This window comes from Mya arenaria, chromosome 15 (genome assembly GCF_026914265.1).
Source record: "Mya arenaria isolate MELC-2E11 chromosome 15, ASM2691426v1".
NCBI classification, from domain to species: domain Eukaryota; kingdom Metazoa; phylum Mollusca; class Bivalvia; order Myida; family Myidae; genus Mya; species Mya arenaria.
Window position 1 is genome coordinate 26,567,387 of NC_069136.1, and position 24,736 is coordinate 26,592,122.

The 24,736-nt window shown below is 37.6% G+C and overlaps 2 protein-coding genes across 3 annotated transcripts; one reads left to right on the plus strand and one right to left on the minus strand.

Annotated features, from left to right (window-relative positions):
• The first annotated feature begins 1,691 nt into the window (after positions 1-1,691).
• On the plus strand, positions 1,692-8,162 carry LOC128220256 (BTB/POZ domain-containing protein 2-like). Its single transcript, XM_052928584.1, has 3 exons — positions 1,692-1,712; positions 6,234-6,492; positions 6,633-8,162. Exons 2-3 carry the CDS (start codon positions 6,251-6,253, stop codon positions 6,793-6,795), a joined length of 405 nt encoding a protein of 134 aa, XP_052784544.1. The 5' UTR covers positions 1,692-1,712; positions 6,234-6,250; the 3' UTR covers positions 6,796-8,162.
• A 356-nt stretch (positions 8,163-8,518) lies between these two features.
• LOC128220214 (actin-3-like) lies at positions 8,519-23,596 on the minus strand. 2 transcript variants are annotated; one of them, XM_052928501.1, is made up of 9 exons: positions 23,550-23,596; positions 22,664-22,716; positions 21,492-21,663; positions 19,290-19,529; positions 16,314-16,452; positions 14,972-15,079; positions 13,918-14,109; positions 13,431-13,550; positions 8,519-9,337 (listed from the first exon to the last, which is right to left on the minus strand). In XM_052928501.1, the coding sequence occupies exons 3-9, from the start codon at positions 21,627-21,629 to the stop codon at positions 9,132-9,134; spliced, it is 1,143 nt and encodes a 380-aa protein (XP_052784461.1). In that variant the 5' UTR covers positions 21,630-21,663; positions 22,664-22,716; positions 23,550-23,596; the 3' UTR covers positions 8,519-9,131. The 2 variants fall into 2 exon arrangements, with proteins under 2 accessions (XP_052784461.1, XP_052784462.1); XM_052928502.1 differs by lacking the exon at positions 22,664-22,716 and having other exon boundaries at positions 23,550-23,584.
• Between the last annotated feature and the right edge of the window lie 1,140 nt (positions 23,597-24,736).

Consider the following 24,736-nt stretch of genomic DNA (forward strand, 5'->3'; position numbering starts at 1 on the left):
TCATACAAGAAGGTGCGTCAGATTCCGCCCACCCGAAAACAACGTACGTCATTGTTATATCTTGGTTTCACGTTGTGTAAACCTTGTTAAAAATGCAAAAAAATATGTCTGTCTGCAATAAAAAATGTCAGAAAGGACCATAATTTGTATTAAGGGTTATTTTTGAGTAAGTATCCTAATTTTTGCGGTGGCTACTGTGTTAAGTAAGAAGGCCATTATATGAACAGTTTTTGAGATCTGATTTAAAACAAAAAGTTGCCTCAAAACTTTAAGTCGATCCAGCGTCATATTTTGTATTTAGAATAATATGGAGTTATGTATCCCAATTGTGAGATGGTCGTAAACAACTGTGTAAAGTATTAAGTCAATTGAATGAAGGGTTAAGAAGTAATTAGTGAAAATCCCACCTAGCCCTTAAACTTTTATCGGACACAATGTGCTCTAAAACTTAAACTTAAGTTGCTAAGGAAGGAAGAGGTTTCTAAAGAGGTCAATGATTGCCAAGGATGGCAGTAATTAACTACTCAAAAAATTATTGGTTTCTATGGATGAAGGCAGTTGACAAGGAAGTCATTGTTTGCTTTTGATGTCCTTGGTTGCTGAGGAAGTAAGGGGTTACTGAAAAGTCATTGGTTGCTTAGTAAACCATATGTCTATAAGTAGGTAATTTGTTGCTATGGATAAATGTTGTTGCTAAGAAGAAGGTGGTTGCTAAGGTAACTGGTTTATCGAAAGTCGCTAGCTTAGTTAGTCGTTGTTTATCAAGGAAGTAAGTGGATGTAAGGGATAATCTGGTTGATAAGGTATTCACTGGTTGCTAAAGAAGTCATTGTTTGCTTAGAAGCCATTGATTGCTAGGAAAGTCATTGGTAGCTAAAGAAACAATTGGTTGCTAAGGAAAAAATGAGTTGCTAAATAGTCAATGATTACTAAGGCGGTGAATGGTTGAAAAGGAATTACTTGGCTGATGAAGGAAGAAGTTACATGTACCATGAAGATGATATCCAGTAAAAATAAAAACAAAACCACCATACTATTATCGAAACTTGCTTTATTTTGAATTGCGACGCCATATCCGGAAATATGACGTCATATTTCGATTATTCATGGCGTCTTTTACTGTCTTAAAGACATATTTATTTATTTATTTATTTATTTATTTATTTATTTATTTATTTATTTATTTATTTATTTATTTATTTATTTTAAGTTTTTGAAATCAATTTATTATGAAGCAATTTTAAAATGTGGTGCATGAAACTGTTTTTGATAGTTTAAAGATGATTTAAATGGCTTTTATTTTAAATCATACAGACAGAAAAAAAAACATTTATAGAAGGTAAACATTTAGTTAATTGTAGTTATTTTTTAGATTGAGAAATACTGAGGCATTTTTACTAAATATGTAATAAAATGACACTTTTAACACGATTTAATCAGCTGTAAGCTTATATCATGCTAGCCTAAAATAATAGACGTGTTATACGGGATTATTTTTATCCCTATTTGCCAAATCAAAAAGTGTCAAAAATCCGTCAACGTATAATTATTTGGACTAATATCATGCATATTAAAAAATAGCATTTGCCGAAGGTGGGCATTTAGCTTGCAATTTGCGTTGAATGATCGCTTTGTTATAAATATGGTTGGGTTTAACCATACACTTTGATATACTTTCGGTTTGAAATCGAAACTAGCTTTAGCCATTTTGGGTAAGTATTAACACTTCTGTCATTTCTTTCGATTTTAATTGCTGGCTTCTTATTATTTAAGGTATTGCACGAGTGATCCTATTTTATATTTAAAGCCTATATATTCGGTATCGGGGGAGAGGGGGCGCACATAGAGGAGCAACAAGTGACCGTTTACGGCCCCTCTAATCTAAAATAATAGACGTGTTATGCGCCAGTCAATTGTTACCACGGCCCCCCAGGTCCGGGAGTATACCGGGGATAGCCGGGGAAATGGACCGTGTTTATACCTTCCCAGTGGCTCCGCAGTGCCGGGTGTATGCGGTGGTTTTGTCTTCGCGCCAAATATAGCGGTGAATGGGTCTTACCTAGGGTCCCTGGGGTGCGGAGGCATTTTGCTGGAATATTACCATCACTTTGTCCCCGCAGGACGGGGATTTTACCTGGGCTTGGCTAGACCGAAAGTCAAAGTCCCCGCAATTCCCCGGACCTGGGAGAGCCGTGGTTACAATTGACTGATGCATTATACGGGATTCTTCTTATCCATATACAAATCGCAAAAAAAAATCATTCACGTACACTTTTTTGGACTACGGCCCCTCTAAATAAAACCCTGGACCTAGTCCAAATAATTGCACATGGACGGATTTTTTAAGATTGTCAGTTGATACGGCAAAACCTTTATGCACCAGTCAATTGTTACCACGCCCCCCCCTCCCCCAAGGTCTTGGGGGTATACCGGGGATAGCTGGGGAAATGGGCCGTGTTTTTACCTTCCACTCGGCCTCGCAGTGCCGGGTGAATGCGGTGGTTTTGTCTTTCCGCCAAAAATACCGGGGAATGGGCCTACCTAGGGTCGCTGGGGTGCGGGGGCATATGGCTGGGATATTACTAGCAGTTCGTCCCCGCAGGACGGGAATTTTACCCGGGCTTGGCTTGACCGGAAGTCAAAGTTCCCGCTATTTCCCGGACCTTGGGGCCGTGGTTACAATTGACTGGTGCATTAGAAAATTATCTAATATTTTAGACTTATCCTGGGCCCATCCCTCGAACATTGAATGACTCTATATGAACATTAAATAATCTTTCATTAGTGATGCTTAGATACACTTAACAACTTTTCTAACGCTACCAGTAGCCTTTTCAAAATAATTTAAAAACTACTGAGGATAATTGCGTGAAATTTTCAGGGCAGTTAAAGTAATATATTAGACAGTGATTTGTGGAAAACAAACAACTGACATTATCATATTTTGAAGATTTTGTATTTTATTCGATGCAACCCCCACTTTACAAAGTCGCAAAATTTATCGGATAAATACAATTACTAATAAAATGAAAGTCAATGTCCCCAATCTTGAAAACGTCATTGGAATGCTAAGAACAAAATACGTAGACGACCATCTTTATCGTATTAATTAAAGCGTGATTCATCGGTAAATAATACAGCCGCCAGTCCGCTCTGATCATCCGTAAGTGACGACGAGCCCAGCGTAAACGGGTTAGTTTGTGCTGATCAGTTAAGATAATCCCATGAAATGGGCGTCTGCAGCGTACACCATTTTCCCAAAACCTTCTACGCACAGTCTGGGAGCTGATAGGGCGACCGTGCGTTCCAACTGTTACCCTCGATGTATCAGTAGCTCGACGTCGCCTGTCTTGAAGGTGTGTATTCAGAATGTTTCTGCCTGATTTCTTGTAGTAGCTCGTCCTCTTGGTTGGCGTGGCAGGTCTCGGACAAATCCTGTCGTTCTGTAATTACGAAGCAAACGTATTACTGATGTGCGGGGCACGTTCAGCATTCTTGCAACCTGAAAATGAACGAAATTTGCAAGTTTCTGAAAATGGCCTAAGTATTATTTAATATCTTTTTTTAAAAGTTTGATCGAAAACGAAATTATAATGACTGGCAAAAAATAAGTAAACGAACACTTACAACATTGTAACTCGCACTTGCTCTTTCTTGGTTTGACAGTTTCGGCATTTCAAAAGTCTTTCCTAATAACTGATGCAAATGTCAATGCCCATGAATTTAACCGTTTATTTTTAGACTACTTAGAAAGTACATGTATTACATACCAGTAAGCACAAGTTTCACGTGCACCGCACCTCTAAAAACGAGTTCTTGGAAAAATAAAATCGATGCCCACATGAGCAATTAAACAGTTATTTGTCCTTTTTTTTTGGGGGGGGGGGGGTGAAATAGATATAAAATCACATTAAAATGTAATAATAACAGTGATTATAAAAACGAAATTTGATTTATTAAAAATTTGCAAGAATACAGTTAAGAATGTGGAGTACTGAATAGTTGGCTAAATTTGCGACTTTGAAAAAAGGGGTTTCATTGGATAATTAATAAAATCTGTTATCTTTTAGAATTCTTTTATTGTAAATTTTATATCAAACAATGTCCTCTGTATTAATCTATATTTCCTGAAAATATTATTCAGTTCCTTTCGGTAGTTTTAAAGTTATTGCGAAAATGCAACTGGTAGCGTTAGAAAAGTTGTTAAGTGTATATTGCCGAGCATGTTGTCACCTGAAAAAAATCCTCTGATTGTAGCATGCTTGTGAGTACACATGCTTTCTGAACTTAACTCTGTTATAAAATCTTTAGGTGACCCTCTTATTCAAAATCAATATCCACACATGGTAAATTTAATATTTCAGTAAGAGTGCATAAAAATACAAACAAGAGACTGAGTCTCATGGGCCTATGCTCAACTGGCATAGCTTTTATGGTGATTTTTAATCCAGAGCATGTATGTATGTGTAATAGGCAACACACATATAGTTCACGTTTTGTGTTTGGGTTTGCCGAAAACGTTGCGCGTTAAACATCTGACGACAGAAAATATTGTAAGCAGATTAGTTGCATGAACTATTTAAAAAGGTGCCAAGTCGAGGTCCTTCGAGGAAAAAAATATTATTTCTTTTCAAAACTGTACTCATGGTCAAAATGTCACTGCAATATCTTCAAAATTAAAAATGTAGGTCAAAAGATCACAGTCAATGTCATCTGGGGACAACATTGATATTTGTTTGCAAAACTGTACACATGTACCAGATTTTATTGCTGTAGCTTCAAAAAAAGAAAGTTGGTCAAGAGGTCACAAACAAGGTCATCAAAATACAAAATAAATAAGAAAAGCTTATGCGATGGTAATGTGTAAGTCGTATGTGCGTTCGTGTGTCTGTAAACAATTGCTTGTGAAGACGTGCAAGAAGAAGAAGAAGAAGATTTATTCATAGCATAAATAATACAAAATACACATTTGAAATAGGCCAACATGACCCTTGATCAAATCAAATTAATACACCAAATTGTGATTGCGAACAGGTACATATAAATGTATATTCATTAAATAACAATTTTATCTACAACTTACAAATGATACTATTCATAATTCATAATCTAGTAAATACATATGATAAATTATTTATATAATGGAAATAAATTTTGCTAAGCGAGCTATCCTCGGATTCATTATTACCTATGCCCGGGTTTTACCGCATACCGGAAAAGTACAAGCGTTATCAAAATAATGCGTTACCACATGTCTTGGGAATTATTGTAAAATTGGAATAAACTACAGTGTGTCATTCATAAAAAAACTGTTGGAAATGGTTGTTTGAGTGATATTTCATATTCCGAGGATCTTCATTTGACTGTATCTCGATGAAACTTGTACAGTAGTGACATATCCATCAGAGCTCGTTTCCTTTCGAAAACCAGCCAGATCCGCCCACGCATAATTGGATTATGTCCCTTGAAAGAATTAAAAAAATGCTATTTTAGCCAAGTTAGCCAAGTCTAGGATTAAAGAGAGACAACTTGTTTTTTGGTTCTGTAGTTGGTTTTATGTTGTACACTCCTCTTCCTTGTTGAAAGAGATCAAAATTACAGTTTAAAGGGGTTGGTTTATTTTTAGCTCTATTGGTCAAAGGCCATTTTAGCTCTATTGGCCAAAGACCAGAAGTGTCACAGGTTTGGTATACTTAAATTGGGAACTGTTGATTTTTTTGTCTGAAACCACAGACTCTTGCTATTTTGAATAAGGCATCATTTAGTGGTCCCCAACCATGATTATTCAAATTATGCCCCTGGGGTCAAAACTGGCCCTGCCCCGGGGGTTACAAGTTTCCTAGAGTTTCCTTCTTGTTTGTAACCACAAGGCTCATACCTTTGATATTTGTTGTGGATCATCATATGATGACCCTCTACAAAAACAGTTGAAATTATGCCCCTGGGGCCAAGGTTGGTCCTTACACTTTTGACCTATTTTTTTTTTTTAAAGCTCCAGCAATGAAATTTGGACCATGTACAGTTTTCCAAACGAACATCAATGTTGAGTTCGGACGACATTGACACTGTGACTCTGTGACCTACTTTCTTATTTATTAAGGTACAGCAATGAAATATTGACCATGTGTACAGTTTTGCAAACGATCATCAATGGTGTCCTCTGAAAAACTGAAGCATTTATATTGTTAATGATTTTTAATAGTTGCCACTTAATTGTGTAAAATTATTTGTAGACTTTAAACTACCAAGTATGTCTGACCCCTGGCAACACGAGGAATCGTTCGCCATCACGAACGCGCATATGCTGAGTGATGACGTATTATGTGATGTCACTATCCTGGCGGGGGAGGACAAACGTGAAGTGAGATGTCACCAGTTCATTCTAGCCAGCCGCTCACCAGTTTTCTACACGATGTTTTGTGGCTCACTTCCGGAAGCCGGAGTGGTGAAAATACCGGATGTAGAGGTAGACGTCCTTAGACCAGTCGTCAGGTGCGGTAATTATTAATAATTCAATAGCGTGTATTTAGTATATAAAGAAATGTGTATTCAAATACTATTAAACCTACAGTTTATGTTATTTAAAACTTGTTAGTAAGACCTTTTTGCAGTCATGCTGTTCCTTTTGTTAGGTTTATGTACACGGGGGAAATACAGTTAATGCCTGATTCCGTAATGACCGTCATGTACGCTGCAAAGAAGTACGACATCCGACCATTGATAAACCGCTGCAACACATTTCTTCAAAAAAAATTGCAATCGACAATGTCTGCGTCATTCTTGACCAAGCTTTGATATTTGGGGAAAAGGATTTGATTCAACCTTGCCTGTCCTTTGTATCGAAAAACACTGACCAAGTATTACAGAGTGATGGATTTTTGAGCATGTCTTCGGAAGCTTTGAAGTTGATTCTTGAGAAGAAAAAAGATTCACCAAACACACCAGCAGAAGAAGTGTATGCATCTTGTAAGAGATGGGCGAAGCAAGCGTGCTCTTCGTCAGGGACTGAGGTGACTGACCAAGTCCTAAGACAGAAACTTGGAGACATGGTTTGTCTTGTTGATTTTGCGGGAATGTCTTTTGACTCGTTTACTGCCAACGTAGTGCAAGAAACGATTTTATCTGACAAGGAAAAGGTCAGGTTCATGACAGAAATAAGACAACGGCAAAAGAAAGAACAAAAATCATTCGTTGTTGAGAGATTTTCTGAGGTTCAACAAGGATGGACTCACAAGGGTTTGCAAGATGGTATAAGTTTCAAGACTTCAAAACATGTTACTCTGTCTGGAGTAGTCTTGTATTTACCGCATCAAAGTGGAAGTTTAAGTGGGCATTTGCAAATCCTGGAAGAGCAGACAATCGTATTGACCCAGGATGTTACCCTTCTCTACAAAGAAAACGAAACACATGAGAACATTCCCCTTGTCAGTAGAGTTAACATTTATCCGGGGGTGACATATTCTGTTCGCCAGAGGCTAAAAGGGCAAAACACATATAAAGGTTATTCCTATAAAGGTAAACAGAGTATCAATGGTATAGAAATAGAATTCATGAAATTGATTTATGGTTATTCAAATAATAACACATCTTTAAGGGAGGGCCAGATACATGGTCTAAAGTTGTTCGATTGGTGTGACGATGAGTGTGTCAAAACACATGACAGAACTCATCAGAGCAACACAGTGCAGGCATGAACACATAAGATAAACTGTGGCTAGTTACCAAGTGGCAAAATAGTTTTTAACCTTAAAATTTGACTACCGACTTGTACGCTGCACATACCAAAGTTATCATAACGTATTGTATTTTACAGTTAATATTTGTTGTGGCCAGTGGATGTATAACTAATACCTGAGATCATAGACATATTGCGTACACTTTGGTTTGTAATAATACCTCATATCTGTCTCGATTCTGACGTATGTTATACTTGTTTTGTACAAATTCATTTGCTATACATGAGTTGTGACCATTGGCAATATCGAATGAAAAAAACATGTGACATTTTTTTTCAATATCCTATTGTTTTATTTTAAATGTCTGTACAATTGAACAATAAAGTGTTTCAGTATGATTGTATGTATCGTCACAAATATTGAAGGTCATAATGAATCCATACTAGGGGTAGATTCAGGCGAATGCGAGTTGTGCATTAAAACACGTTGAGGCATGTAGAGTAGCAGAAAACATTTCACAACTAATAAAAGAAATAGAAGAAATGTGAATTTTTCTATTGGCTCGTTAACGTACAATTAAGATAACAGTTCCGAATTAAAACCCAAAACAAATTAACACGAATGTTTAGTGGATGACGTATTACTGAAACCTAAATCTTTGTAATTAAACCGTTTAACTTTTTATAAAACGATGACACACGCGATAACGTACAGACTAAAATGAACTAAGGCGCTGCATCTACGGGTGTAAAGTGAAACAGGAGTGAAAGGGAAACGTTTTTCATATATGTTAATGCAACTTGGAAGTATTTCACCAAATTTTAAATAACAAGATATTCTGCTGCAATTGATTTATTTAATATAAACACAAACATCAACAATGATATTGTATACATTATATATTATACAATATTTATTTTTTCACTTATTTATGGTAACGTGTAATTCTGGATAATGCGTATCTTTAAACCCTATTTATTCACGGCACATCGTCTCTTAATTACAAATGAATATCCGGTCAGAAATATGGAATCCGAATGCGTTTTATAAAACGATAACTGTCGTGCAAGAAGCCGTAAACATGGACATCTGCATTAAGAACTCCTCGGCCATTTCCCATCGAAAACAACCTCAGCTGTATATTGACGGTTAACAATGTCAGAAATCTTCTCATTTAACTACACTGCAAGTAGATCGCGTAGTATTTTCAATTAAGCAGTTAGATCTAATGACTTTACTCAAGAAAATCTAAATTGTTTATGCAATAATACACTTAACTGAAAATCAATTTAAACTAAGATATACAAAAAACACGTTAAAACACTACATTTCATTCATACATTCAAAAATACGAACTACTTCTTCTAATGTACCGGCATACACCCGAGGTTGTTTTTGATGGAAAACGGCCGAGGAGTTCCGAATGGGACATCTGTTGAAATTAGAGACAACAGATCAAATGCATTTCTGGTGAACAATGGTTGGTCCTTCTTCGTCATATTGAGCCTTGGTGACCCACTGTTGTGCAAATGTCGATAATGAGGTAAGAATTGAACCGCCAATCCATACACTGTTCTTTCGTTCAGGTGCGGCTATCACTTTCACTTTAGTTGACGGTGGTACGAGAGATGATAACTCTTTTTGAAGTCGCTCTGGAAATCCTGTAATAACGCACTATTATAAGCAGTAAAAGAAACCCGAATTCATTTAAACAAAGATATTTTATATGGAACTATTCCAATCTTAAATAATCACTGAACTTAAGGAATAACATAAATGGAGGAGGCTGATAAGCCTAGCAGCTTGGTTCTCGGTATTCAGGGGGTTCAACGGCTATCCATATAGCAGAAATGGAGGAGGCTGATAATCCTAGCCGCTTGGTTCTCGATATTCAGGGGGTTCAACGGCTATCCATATAGCAGAAATGGAGGTGGCTGATAATTCTAGCCGCTTGGTTCTCGGTATTCAGGGGGTTCAATGGGTACTTAAGGAATAGCAGAAATGGAGGAGGCTGATAAGCCTAGTCGCTTGGTTCTCGGTATTCAGGGGGTTCAATGGGTACTTAAGGAATAGCAGAAATGGAGGAGGCTGATAAGCCTAGCCGCTTGGTTCTCGGTATTCAGGGGGTTCAACGGCTACTTAAGGAATAGCAGAACACTTAAACGTTCACTGTACTTAATGAAGACAGGAATGCAGGAGACTGACCATCCCAGCCGCTTGGTAAGCTGGGATGCAGGGATATCAATGGGAACTCGGGACTCAGGATGGTGGTACGCTGTATGCAGAGACTCACAATTTGCATTATTCAGCACGCAGGCTCGCTAAATATAATTTGATACGCAGAATTCGGGTAGAAATTTCCTACAAAATAGGGAAGGAGTGTGGACGGGGCGGGTTAAATCCTTTTTTTTTTCGCTGAGCAAAACAAATAGTACGGTCTAAAGTGGGCATTTGTCTGCCGCATTAAAAGGTTCAGCTTCGTGATTGACCCCCAAACATAGGAATAAGTTATACAACGTTATATTAATAAATGATATTTTAGTTGCTGCTGAAGCTCATGGTGACACTGACACAATAACGTTATATTAATAAATGATATTTTAGTTGCTGCTGAAGCTCATGGTGACACTGACACTATAACGTTATATTAATAAATGATATTTTAGTTGCTGCTGAAGCTCATGGTGACACTGACACAATAACGTCATATTAATAAATGATATTTTAGTTGCTGCTGAAGCTCATGGTGACACTGACACAATAACGTCATCTTAATAAATGATATTTTAGTTGCTGCTGAAGCTCATGGTGACACTGACACTATAACGTTATATTAATAAATGATATTTTAGTTGCTGCTGAAGCTCATGGTGACACTGACACTATAACGTTATATTAATAAATGATATTTAAGTTGCTGCTGAAGCTCATGGTGACACTGACACTATAACGTTATATTAATAAATGATATTTAAGTTGCTGCTGAAGCTCATGGTGACACTGACACTATAACGTTATATTAATAAATGATATTTTAGTTGCTGCTGAAGCTCATGGTGACACTGACACAATAACGTCATATTAATAAATGATATTTTAGTTGCTGCTGAAGCTCATGGTGACGTTATATTAATAAATGATATTTAAGTTGCTGCTGAAGCTCATGGTGACACTGACACTACAACGTTATATTAATAAATGATATTTTAGTTGCTGCTGAAGCTCATGGTGACACTGACACAATAACGTTATATTAATAAATGATATTTTAGTTGCTGCTGAAGCTCATGGTGACACTGACACTATAACGTTATATTAATAAATGATATTTTAGTTGCTGCTGAAGCTCATGGTGACGTTATATTAATAAATGATATTTAAGTTGCTGCTGAAGCTCATGGTGACACTGACACTACAACGTTATATTAATAAATGATATTTTAGTTGCTGCTGAAGCTCATGGTGACACTGACACTATAACGTTATATTAATAAATGATATTTTAGTTGCTGCTGAAGCTCATGGTGACACTGACACAATAACGTTATATTAATAAATGATATTTTAGTTGCTGCTGAAGCTCATGGTGACACTGACACAATAACGTTATATTAATAAATGATATTTTAGTTGTTGCTGAAGATCATGGTGACACTGACACAATAACATCATATTTATAAATGATATTTTAGTTGCTGCTGAAGCTCATGGTGACACTGACACTATAACGTTATATTAATAAATGATATTTTAGTTGCTGCTGAAGCTCATGGTGACACTGACACTATAACGTCATATTAATAAATGATATTTTAGTTGCTGCTGAAGCTCATGGTGACACTGACACTATAACGTCATATTAATAAATGATATTTTAGTTGCTGCTGAAGCTCATGGTGACACTGACACTATAACGTCATATTAATAAATGATATTTTAGTTGCTGCTGAAGCTCATGGTGACACTGACACAATAACGTCATATTAATAAATGATATTTTAGTTGCTGCTGAAGCTCATGGTGACACTGACACTATAACGTTATATTAATAAATGATATTTTAGTTGCTGCTGAAGCTCATGGTGACACTGACACTATAACGTTATATTAATAAATGATATTTTAGTTGCTGCTGAAGCTCATGGTGACACTGACACAATAACGTTATATTAATAAATGATATTTTAGTTGCTGCTGAAGCTCATGGTGACACTGACACTACAACGTTATATTAATAAATGATATTTTAGTTGCTGCTGAAGCTCATGGTGACACTGACACAATAACGTTATATTAATAAATGATATTTTAGTTGCTGCTGAAGCTCATGGTGACACTGACACAATAACGTTATATTAATAAATGATATTTTAGTTGCTGCTGAAGCTCATGGTGACACTGACACAATAACGTTATATTAATAAATGATATTTTAGTTGCTGCTGAAGCTCATGGTGACACTGACACAATAACGTTATATTAATAAATGATATTTTAGTTGCTGCTGAAGCTCATGGTGACACTGACACTATAACGTTATATTAATAAATGATATTTTAGTTGCTGCTGAAGCTCATGGTGACACTGACACTATAACGTTATATTAATAAATGATATTTTAGTTGCTGCTGAAGCTCATGGTGACACTGACACTATAACGTTATATTAATAAATGATATTTTAGTTGCTGCTGAAGCTCATGGTGACACTGACACTGACAGGCAGTGATTTTTTGGTGCAATTTTACTGCCTTCTAAAGGCTGTTTCCCCTAGCGAAAACTTTCCCCCAAAATTCATGATATTTTCCCAATTAATTGAATACTGATCCTGTGAATGAATAAAAAGCATTTAAATATTTAAAAAATAAATAAAATTTTGACAATACTAGCTCTTTTACATAATGTATGCATAAAAAAACCCATATACATGTATATATATTTGCTATTATAATTGCTTTTTAGCATGATTCTGTATTTTTCCCAAAGTCGAAAAAAATTCCCAATTGAGAAGGAAAAGGTATATTTTCACCGCGAAAATGATTACAAAAAAAATCACTGACATGAGTAACGCCGTAATACACTGTTATCCTTTGGCAAAAGAGTGTAATTCCTTGGAAATAGTGGAAAATAGTGCCGAGTGTGCTGTATTTCTAATAGCAAAACACCTAAGTGTCAACTCGATACCCCGCTGTACCACTAACATACGTTCAATCTTCCGGGTGGTACGATAAAAGGTGGGTGCCTTGAATCAGTAATATACATGTACCATGGCGCTAGTTAAAGCTGCACAGCTCACAGATTGAACATTTTGACAACTTTTTTTGTTGTTTTTTTGCCTTTGAGCGAGCCATTTCATGTTAACATCGATAGAAACCAGTTATAAAAGACTGCTGACAAAAAAATAGATCGCAGATTTTTATAAGTTCAAAAACTGATGTTTTATGCTTTTTACTTAAACCGTTTGTAACGGTTTAAGCCATAAAACATTAATTTTCGAACGTAAATATAAAAATCTGCGATCCGATCTTTTGTCAGCAATCTTTTATCATTGGCTTGCAGATATTCACGCAAATATTTGCACTTTCCAAGACAAAAAATTAAAAAGTTGTTAAAATGGTAAATCTGTGAGAGTGCAGCTTTAAAGAACCAGGGTGACATTCGCTCTACAACCGCCCAAAACTGATACTCTCACTTTGGTCGAGAGAACTAAACGTAGACATTAAAGCCGCCCCGCCCCCTACCCCACATCCCCTACCTGGGAACATTGTAGATCCCCCAGCAAGGAAAACGTTACAGCAGAGCTCAGCACGGCAGTGGATGTCGGTCTTCCATATCGTATTGTACACTAGCTCACTGATGCTAGGCTGCTCCACATCTGTAAATTTATTCCTGATGTAAGTACTACTCAACAAGCGTTGCAATTAAATGCTAATTATATACCATATTGGAAGGTTTTCTTTATTTTTGAATATGCCTTAACACTAGCAGATCACTCATCCCCAAAAAACCGTCGAAGTTTACTTTTTATTTCAACATAGGAGAAAAATAGTAATGAAATACGCCCAAAAAGTACCATTTCGAACTTGAAATTATTTAAAATTTCTTGAGGGAGTACCCAATCCTTCCTGCTAACTCTTGAAACCAAATAAATTTCGGTTCTAAGAGAGCGGCGCAAATCAAAAAGCTACGCCCCTAAGTTACGTCCGCACCAACCTCGAACCCTGAATCCACCCCTGGTATACCTATTAAAGAAGGGTTAAACAGCACTTCCGCGCACCGGAATCTCTCGTTGCCAATGGTCACCGACTTTCCGTCAGGCAGCTGGTAAGAAGCGTCCACGGTGACAGAGGTGGCAGCTGTGGACATTTCCGCTTGATAGTCTTCAGCGACATAGCACAGCTTTTCCTTCATTTGTCGAACTATATCTCTCTCAGCTAAAGGTGAGTACGGAAACTCATAATTTAATCACATTCATCAATCTGCAGTTAGGCCATTTATGAGACATGAAAAGGTAACAGACGAACACACATACTATATTACACTAAGAAAACAATTTAACGCGCGTGTACACTCGTTTGTACGTATAGTCGACAAGGTATGTAATAACAATGTTACAATATGGTCAGATACCACAAATACCAGAACAATTTATAGCCTGCTATTCAACCAATCTATGCAAAGTGTTAAATTATTTGCTGTGTTTCGTTTTATAGCCTACGTCACAAAGTCGATTCATTTAATGGGTCGTGACGTTCTTTTCATGATCTACTTATTTGAGCTTCAACTATAATCTATAGGCAGATTCAATAGCTCCTTGCACTAAATAAGTTTAATTAATGCCACCTTAACTGTAACTTGTACATACAATTTATAAACTAAAGCTCACATCCACAATGTTCTGCAATAGTAAGATGAAATAAAGAAACATTTTTATGATTAAGAATGGGCGGAGTGAGCATAGCGAACAAGCCCTTCTTAATCATTAAAATATTACTTCAGGTCATCTTACTGTCTAAGAATACTACCTCATTGGCTAAAATAGTGTTAACGCCAAATCTGACGCAGGGAGTGTGTATCAGATGAGCGGCAGTAGGCGGACCTTAAAACACCCGCGGAAGATGAAATTCTTAATGATTAACCACAGTACTTTATGATTGCCTTTCTGCAATTTCATTGTTGAAAATGTAAGTTGTATTCTAATGGCTATTGGTGATTATTTGAAATGTTTTATACAAAGTAAGGTCGAGCGACTTAAATTCAAACAGTTATTAAACACTAGTGGAAAAATATTTTTACCGGAAGTTTGGAAGTAGTATCCTCTCTCCATGAGCATTTTTCGGAAGTACTCAGTGATGTCACTTCCGGCCAAGTGACTCCTCACTGTGGCTTGTGTCCACTGGTATACTGCAAAAATGAGCGTACTAGTTCAAGTTGTTGAAGGTAGAGTGTAAATTGGTTTGAACTTAAGTTTATTTTGTTGTGTTTACAACAAGAAATAATAACAGTTTTATGGTTTATTACTAGTACTTGAGAACAGTCATTGAGAACTAAACTACTGTGATAGCATGCAGCATGTAGTAGTACAGAGGCGTGGCTTATCAGCAAGAGGTGTCGCTATTGGCTGAAGTTAAATACACAACATATTTTACCATTGTTTTCGGGACCATTTTCAGCAACAAGAGCGGATATATCTTTTTCACAGTTTTCCCTTTTTTTGTAGTGTATTGCGTTTCAAAAATTAAATGCCCTGGAGAAAAGCCAGTTATTTCTTTCCTGTGTGTGGTGTCCTACATGATCAAACTCAGTTGCGTAGTGTGTGGTGTCCTACATGATCAAACTCAGTTGCGTAGTATGTGGTGTCCTACATGATCAAACTCAGTTGCGTAGTGTGTGGTGTCCTACATGATCAAACTCAGTTGCGTAGTGTGTGGTGTCCTACATGATCAAACTCAGTTGCGTAGTGTGTGGTGTCCTACATGATCAAACTCAGTCGGGTAGTGTGTGGTGTACTACATGATCAAACTCAATTTCGTACGTGACAAAAAGGTCCAGGGTCATTTTTTTTGTTCATATATTGAATGTTATCACGACACTCGCTTCTCTCGCTTGTGAAATCTTCCATCAAATTCAAAATATGAACGATAACTCATGCATACACTCTTAAACAAAAAGGTTGCGTTGAACATGTTAAATTTATTTGTTACGCAGGTTTCGGGTAGAAATCGAAGGAGTTTGCGGTACTTAATACTGTATTCTCACAGATTGACAGATTTTACTTTTTTTCGTAATCATCTGATTTTGGTATTCATGTCTGCAATCTAATCTATTATAAGCAGGTTTTGAGACATTTTCGCAAAATTAGCTATTTCCAAGACAAATAAATAAAAAAGTTGTCAAAATGTTCAATCTGTGAGAGTGCAGCCCTAAGAGGAGAACGGTGCTACACCTCCACAGTGGCACAGGACAAGGGCACAAAATACACCGAACGAGAACAATGTAATGCCACCACATACAGGCCACACACGCTTCAAAAAATCTTGAGCCCCGAGTCATACATGGGACCGTTATCGGAGCCTCGAATTCCAGCGTGATTCAAATTAGCTTAAATTATGCAATGAGAATAACATTAAACTCGTACCACCCATATGTGCAGTCACGTGGGTGACGCCCTCGCCTATATCCACAATGATGGCTCCGTGTCGCCCGGATGAGTAGAGGGACAGTGTGGCCTGGGGACTCACGTACACACCCGGCGCCCGGTACTTCTCGAACATCAGCTGGAAGTCACGGGGTAACAAATAAACCATCAAGCAATCTAGCAAGAACATACGCTTTCCAGCAATGATCGAGGTAACAAAGCTTGTGGTCTATACGTACACCTGCCGAGCATTGTGCCTCTGAGATATGTCCCGAGGTAACAAATCTTGTGGTCTATACGTACACCTGCCGAACATTGTGCCTCTGAGATATGTCCCGAGGTAACAAAGCTTGTGGTCTATACGTACACCTGCCGAGCATTGTGCCTCTGAGATATGTCCCGAGGTAACAAATCTTGTGGTCTATACGTACACCTGCCGAACATTGTGCCTCTGAGATATGTCCCGAGGTAACAAATCTTGTGGTCTATACGTACACCTGCCGAACATTGTGCCTCTGAGATATGTCCCGAGGTAACAAATCTTGTGGTCTATACGTACACCTGCCGAACATTGTGCCTCTGAGATATGTCCCGAGGTAACAAAGCTTGTGGTCTATACGTACACCTGCCGAGCATTGTGCCTCTGAGATATGTCCCGAGGTAACAAATCTTGTGGTCTATACGTACACCTGCCGAGCATTGTGCCTCTGAGATATGTCCCGAGGTAACAAAGCTTGTGGTCTATACGTACACCTGCCGAGCATTGTGCCTCTGAGATATGTCCCGAGGTAACAAAGCTTGTGGTCTATACGTACACCTGCCGAGCATTGTGCCTCTGAGATATGTCCCGAGGTAACAAATCTTGTGGTCTATACGTACACCTGCCGAACATTGTGCCTCTGAGATATGTCCCGAGGTAACAAATCTTGTGGTCTATACGTACACCTGCCGAACATTGTGCCTCTGAGATATGTCCCGAGGTAACAAATCTTGTGGTCTATACGTACACCTGCCGAGCATTGTGCCTCTGAGATATGTCCCGAGGTAACAAAGCTTGTGGTCTATACGTACACCTGCCGAGCATTGTGCCTCTGAGATATGTCCCGAGGTAACAAAGCTTGTGGTCTATACGTACACCTGCCGAGCATTGTGCCTCTGAGATATGTCCCGAGGTAACAAATCTTGTGGTCTATACGTACACCTGCCGAGCATTGTGCCTCTGAGATATGTCCCGAGGTAACAAAGCTTGTGGTCTATAAGTACACCTGCCGAGCATTGTGCCTCTGAGATATGTCCCGAGGTAACAAAGCTTGTGGTCTATACGTACACCTGCCGAGCATTGTGCCTCTGAGATATGTCCCGAGGTAACAAAGCTTGTGGTCAATACGTACACCTGCCGAGCATTGTGCCTCTGAGATATGTGAAAGTCCCGAGGTAAAAAATCTAGCAAAGTTTATAATAGTAGATAGAGTCGTCATGACAGACTCCGATCTTCGTAGTTCTGAGAGCTGAGATGGTAACGAGGTAAAACAAATTTATCTAACAATGTTCGGGATAGTAGATAAAGTGCTATAGACCTTGACCTGGGTATATTATCGGAATATATACTTTATATAGCAATGTTCGAGATAGAAGATAGAGTGCTCAGGACCTTGAGCTGGGTATGCTCAGAATACCTAGCACTGTTCGAGATGGCAAATAGAGTGCTCAGGACCATAAGCTGGGTATGCTCAGAATATCTAGCAATGTTCAAGATGGCAAATAGAGTGGTCAGGACCTTGAGCTGGGTATGCTCAGAATATCTAGCACTGTTCAAGATGGCAAATAGAGTGCTCAGGACCTTAAGCTGGGTATGCTCAGAATATCTAACACTGTTCAAGATGGCAAATAGAGTGCTAAGGACTTTAAGCTGGGTATGCTCAGAATATCTAGCACTGTTCAAGATGGCAAATAGAGTGGTCAGGACCTTGAGCTGGGTATGCTCAGAATATCTAGCACAGTTCAAGATGGCAAATAGAGTGGTCTGGACCTTAAACTGGGTATGCTCAGAATATCTAGCACTGTTCAAGATGGCAAGTAGAGTGCTCAGGACCTTAAACTGGGTATGCTCAGAATATCTAGCATTGTTCAAGATGGCAAATAGAGTGGTCAGGACCTTGAGCTGGGTATGCTCATAATATCTAGCAATGTTCGAGATATCAAATAGAGTGGTCAGGACCTTGAGCTGAGTGTGCCTAGAATATCTAGCACTGTTCAAGATGGCAAATAGAGTGGTCAGGACTTTGAGCTGGGTATGCTCAGAATATCTAGCAATGTTCGACATTGCAAATAGAGTGGTCAGGACCTTGAGCTGGGTATGCTCAGAATATTTAGCACTTCAAGATGGCATATAGAGTGGTCAGGACCTTGAGCTGGGTATGCTCAAAATATCTAGCACTGTTCAAGATGGCAAATAGAGTGGTCAGGACCTTGAGCTAAGTATGATCATAATATATCACCAGTGTAAATCGCCGATCAACAACGTAAACATAAATGGTCGAACAACAACGTCAATAGCCGTAAATAGCCGAACAACAACGTCAATGGCCGTAAATAGCCGAACAACAACGTCAATGGCCGTAAATAGCCGAACAACATCGTCAATAGCCGTAAATAGCCGAACAACAACGTCAATGGACTTAAATAGCCGAACAACAACGTCAATGGCCGTAAATAGCCGAACAACAACGTCAATGGCCGTAAATAGCCGAACAACAACGTCAATAGCCGTAAATAGCAGAACAACAACGTCAATGGCCGTAAATAGCCGAACAACAACGTCAATGGCCGTAAATAGCCGAACAACAACGTCAATGGCCGTAAATAGCCGAACAACAACGTCAATGGCCGTAAATAGCCGAACAACAACGTCAATAGCCGTAAATAGCCGAACAACAACGTAAATAGCCGAACAAATAATATAATGTGTACGTGTACCTCAAGCATCTTTTCCCTGTTCGACCGTGGATTAAGAGGCCGTTCTGTAAGGAGAACATTGTGTTCTGCAGGGTCTACTCGCAGCTGATCGTAGAAAGTGTGGTTCCAGATTCTCTCCATATCGTCCCAATCGGTGACGACGCCTCGCTGAATGGGCCTTCGCAAGGAGAAAATTCCGCAGTGTGCCATGGCGGACTCGCCCATGTAGTGGCTACGATCTTGTGGGCTGCTCATGGCCACCTACAACAATATAATGGCTATGATATATGAACATATTACTATCAGTACGTATATTTATATTATTATACCAATGCAATGACAGCAAATAAGAATGTACAGAAGAAAAACATAATTAGCTTAATATTACCAACTTGTCCTTTGCATCATGTTTTACTCTAATTAGTGGTATAACGGCCTACAATTTATGAAAAAGAGGTTAATCAACGAAATTTAAGGGCAGAAAGGTACACTGGAGGTTACAGATTTCTGGATAAGTCACAAATGATATATTTTCAGTTTTCACGTTGAATTTATTATATATTTATTTTTTTGTGTGTGTTTTTTTTCTACATATTTGTATGTTGTAATGTGTATTTATTATTGTTTATCATTGCTCATACACATTGACAAATTGTATTATAAAATGTATGTGTTATGACGATGTACTATGCGCAAGTCAATTTACTGTCTGTCTGTCTGTCTGTCTGTTAAAAGTAAAGATATGGGATATTTTTTGCATGGTTCCCTTCATGCATAGTGACTAGTGTTGGGAATCGGTTGCAATTTTACTATCGATGATCGGTTCCACTCAAGTAACCGATTATCGATAGTATAATCGGTTTTTAAAATACTAGATAGTACCTGAGTTGTAGTTTTATTCATGTACAGTATTAAACTCTTAATTATTATATGCATATACCTTTATGTCTATGATTGAAGTTAATAAGTGTTGTTGTATAAAAAATAGTTCATTTTCTTGCTCATTGTGGCTTTCATCAGCCATTTTGTTATTGATAACATCTGAACACTTACTATTTATTTATTTTTTTCAATAATCGATTATAACTAAATACTATCGATTGTCGCCGATTTCAGGCCCAACCAATCGATTTTCGATTATAATCGATCATCGGAACATCACTATTTGTTACTATGTATGATGTTTCTTTTAAAGCTTAACAATTGCTATGTTGTGCTATGCAAAAGATTGTGGGCATATGGACCACATGATGACCCTTATAGTACATCCCAATATTTATGTTAGGCAATGATGTCAAGTGTTGCATGTAAAACTATAATACTTGTAGGACCAAATCCCCCCCCCCCAACCCCAACCCCAATCCGCGGACAAATAGCGCCAATTATTTCAACAAAGTCAGACAATACTCCCCCAGACAAAAGCCCTAACAATTTCGGCAAAATCAGACTAAAGTCCCCAAACGCTTTTGTATTTGTTTTTGAATAGAAATGTTGTAAATGTTAATAAAATTAAATATTATACAACTAATGCATATGATATATAACCTTCAAGGACTTTTAAACGTCGTAAACATAAAGCTGCAATGGCAATTATTTTTACGCTTTTCGCGTTTCAACATTGCATGTGTAATTGAAATGATTTTGGGGACCGTTTGAACTTCTCTGACTTTCTGAAGCTAACGACGTCAGCACAGGTTTAGAGCGAGGCGCCCCCTATGTGTCACCATTGTAAACAATGAATTTTTTTCGGGTATAATTAACACTTTAAATGTAATATATTATTATTTTATGTTTGAAATAGGAAGATAAATACCTCATGTGCTTATGAAAATAGTTTTTTCACTCTGAGAGTATAACTGAGATGTCTTATTTGTCTCTTGAAAATAACGACCGGCCTTGACATGTACGTCATTTTGCAGGAATGTAAGCGAGGCTCTGGAAAACCTCTTGTCAAAACGTAGTTATTTATGTGTAAACGTCATTATTTTCGTGAAGAAAATATGTCTGATGATCGGTAGGTGAATTTTGATTTTCGTTATTTTTTATCTGATTTTTTTTACGATCGAAAAGTCGAAAAGTGAAGCACAGAAATTGGATAGGTAAAGACTATTGCATCAACATCAGTAAGTCCCAATGTTTTGTTAATCGTCTCACAAACAAGTATTATCGTATCGTAAATAGCATGAAAGCAATAATGTTATCAATTTAAATTAAACACATTACATCTAATTTTGGCGATCCAATTATTGTCGGGAAAACTGCTTTAGGTGCGTCATCGCCGGAAAAACCCGCTCGAGTGACGTCACTCCCGCTGTCCACAACAAGGCTACAGACGTCATCATCGTCAACAGCTGCTGACATCTCATCAGTGGAATTGTTTCCAGTGAACAATGAACTAACGTGAACAAAGACGAAGATTAAGTTTGGAGCGAATCTAATGTGATAACAATTTTCTCTATAGAATTGTGTTTAATTTATTTCCCTACACAACAGAAAGACCACACATCTTCAGTTATATATATATATATATATATATATATATTATATATATATATATATATATATATATATATATATATATATATATATATATATATATATATATATATATATATATTATTCCTCCATTTGAAGAGTTTAACATACTATATATACACATTATACTTTCAAATACTAGTGTCCCTTATTTACAATTTTCTGACATAAATTACCGTTTAAACATGATACAAATAGACTAGTTACTAGTGGGCGAGGAGCGGGGGACGGACATGGTGCCCCCTTCCCCGCCCTTACAATTGTCCAAGTTAACGTTTTATTTCAATATAGAAGAAAATAAGTAATAAAACACGCCCAAAATGCACAATTTCTAACTCGAAATTGTTAACGAAAATTGGAATGTACGCCAAACCCCCTGCCAACAATTGTAAGCGAAATAAATATCGGTTCTAAGGGAATTCATGTCGCAAGTCAAAAGCTTACGCTCAAAGTTACGCCCCATCTAGCTTCAAATCCGCAATTTGAACAGACTATGCCCAATGCTATATATCACGTATCGTCATAGATTTATATAATATTAATAAGTGTGTTAAAATTCCATATCTTAAGGAATAGTAAAATGACATGAAGTAATATTTTAATTATTAAGAATGGGCGGAATGAAAGTTGGAATTCTTAATGATTAAGCCTAGTACTTAATGGTTGCCTATGTGCAATTTTGTTAGCTGAAAATGTAGGTTGTATTCTAAACAATATTAGGATCTCCGCCTTGGATCCGGAAAGCAAAACCGAAATTTAACCTGGTCGCAAGAAGGGAATTAATTCCTTCTAAGTTTCTATTAACGTTATTACAACAAGTTCGTGTTCTGCGACTGTCAGAAAATCTTATTAGCACTTACTTTCTCAAATGCTAAAATTTGTAGTTATTTCATGGTTGAAATCTTGTCTAAATCTGAATAAGAAAAGAATGTATATTTTAGGTCACATGTCATTACTATTTTAGGAATGCACCAACAGGTCTAGCGACTATGACCAAATTTAATACTTTGTTAAGTACTGACAATGTTAAGCTGTTAAATAACATAGCAACATATATATCGTTTGCTACAGATAGAAGAAATGCTTAATTGTATAAATTCTATTATACCATGATATTATAAAACATACTTTTCTCTTTTGATGTTATACTGATATCATTAAATGCCATCTTGTATATATGTTTTTGGCAATGTTCAATTTGAATAATGCTAATAAAATTTTGACTTTGACTTGACTTGACTTGACTGTGTCTCACATGTGTGATAATGTACACAAATAAAATCTTAAGGTTTATCGGAATCGGATTGGAAGTATTGTCGCGTCTAATATTTGGAACGAAACTAAATCGACACAACATTATAGATAAAAACATCCCAAGTCAGCCTAAAAAATGTATACTGTACTGTACAGGTCATCCATGAAATTTCATATAACATTCCCGTTTAACTCCAAAAATAATAAACACTTCCATGAGATGTAATAAAAACATCTTATAATGGATAGGCAGATCTACATACGCTCTTAATTTCGCCAAGAAATGAAGCGATTAGCAATACAGGTACTTAAAAAACACAATACAATCATTTGTTTGGTAATTATGGAATAATTTATACAGTAATTATGTTTCGAACGATTAGCATTAATGTTTGCTGCGTTAAAAGCTTTTTACAAATTCCTCTAGACTAAAGTTATTGTTTTAGAAAATAAAAAAAAACAACTTAATAATCAATTGCCCCATTAACCTACCTATTATTATAAGCCGTATCCTGATATGTCACACAGCTCAGGTAAATATTAAACCGAAAGTAGAGGTCAATCGAGGTAAACAACTCATCTTGATTCGCTTCAATTTCGTACTGGAGTTATTTCCCATTACTCTAGTCTGTAATACAAAATATCCATGTTCAGTGCCTTGAATACAAAGCATTTGATATACTACCAAGGCGCGCTCGCTTCTTACCTGTTCGATAAACGACCTAGACGCATGTGAGTTTGGTTCGTGGTCACCAAACCGGACAGATTAGTTTCTTCCGGTTTCTAAGGTTTCCCCTGCAACACAAGACCACACCCTCGCCAACGAGAGTGATTATGCACCAGTCAATTGTAACCATGCCCCCCCCCCCCCTCCCAGGTCCGGGGAATAGCGGGGACTTTGACTTTTAGTCCAGCCAAGCCCCGGGTAAAATCCCCGCCCTGCGGAGACGAACTGCTTTTAAAATACCCGCCAAATGCCCCCGCACCCCAGGGATTCTAGGTAAGGCCCATTATCCGGGTTTTTTTTTTGCTGGAAGACAAGACCACCGTATTCACCCGGCACTGCAGGGCCACCCGGAAGGTAAAAACACGGCCCATTTCCCCAGCTATCCCCGGTACAACCCCCGGACCTTGAGGGGTGGGGGGCGTGGTTTCAGTTGACTGGTGTATTATAATAACTTGTTTCACAATCGTTAAAAATAAATAAGTTTAGGACTAATTTAATAAGGATGACACACAAGCTAACAGCCTTTTATATAACAATTCAATACGATATATATAAAAACATCATGGCTTTAGTTCCATTTAATACAATATTATAAATATGGGAGTTTTTGTTGATACCAAACCAATTTCATTTTCGGTTTCAATGGCTTCGGGGCTTTGGAAAGCTTTTTCGAAAGTTTTACTTTGAGTAACAAATGCATGGTTTTGTGTACAGATTCAACAACCTGATGGAGCTTATGCATTCAGTAGCCATTATTTCTAAAAACAACAACAAAAAAACAATGATACCGCAGATGGCCGTGTGTTTGCTTTAATTTAATGGTGTTTGAACACAGTGACGTGTTCAGGGGCGTAGGCAGGCTTCACTAAATGTAACGCACGAAAGGAGGGGGTAGTGGGAGGGGGAACATCCCTGTAGCCGTATGGGGGTTCGCGGGGATGGAGGCCTTTGG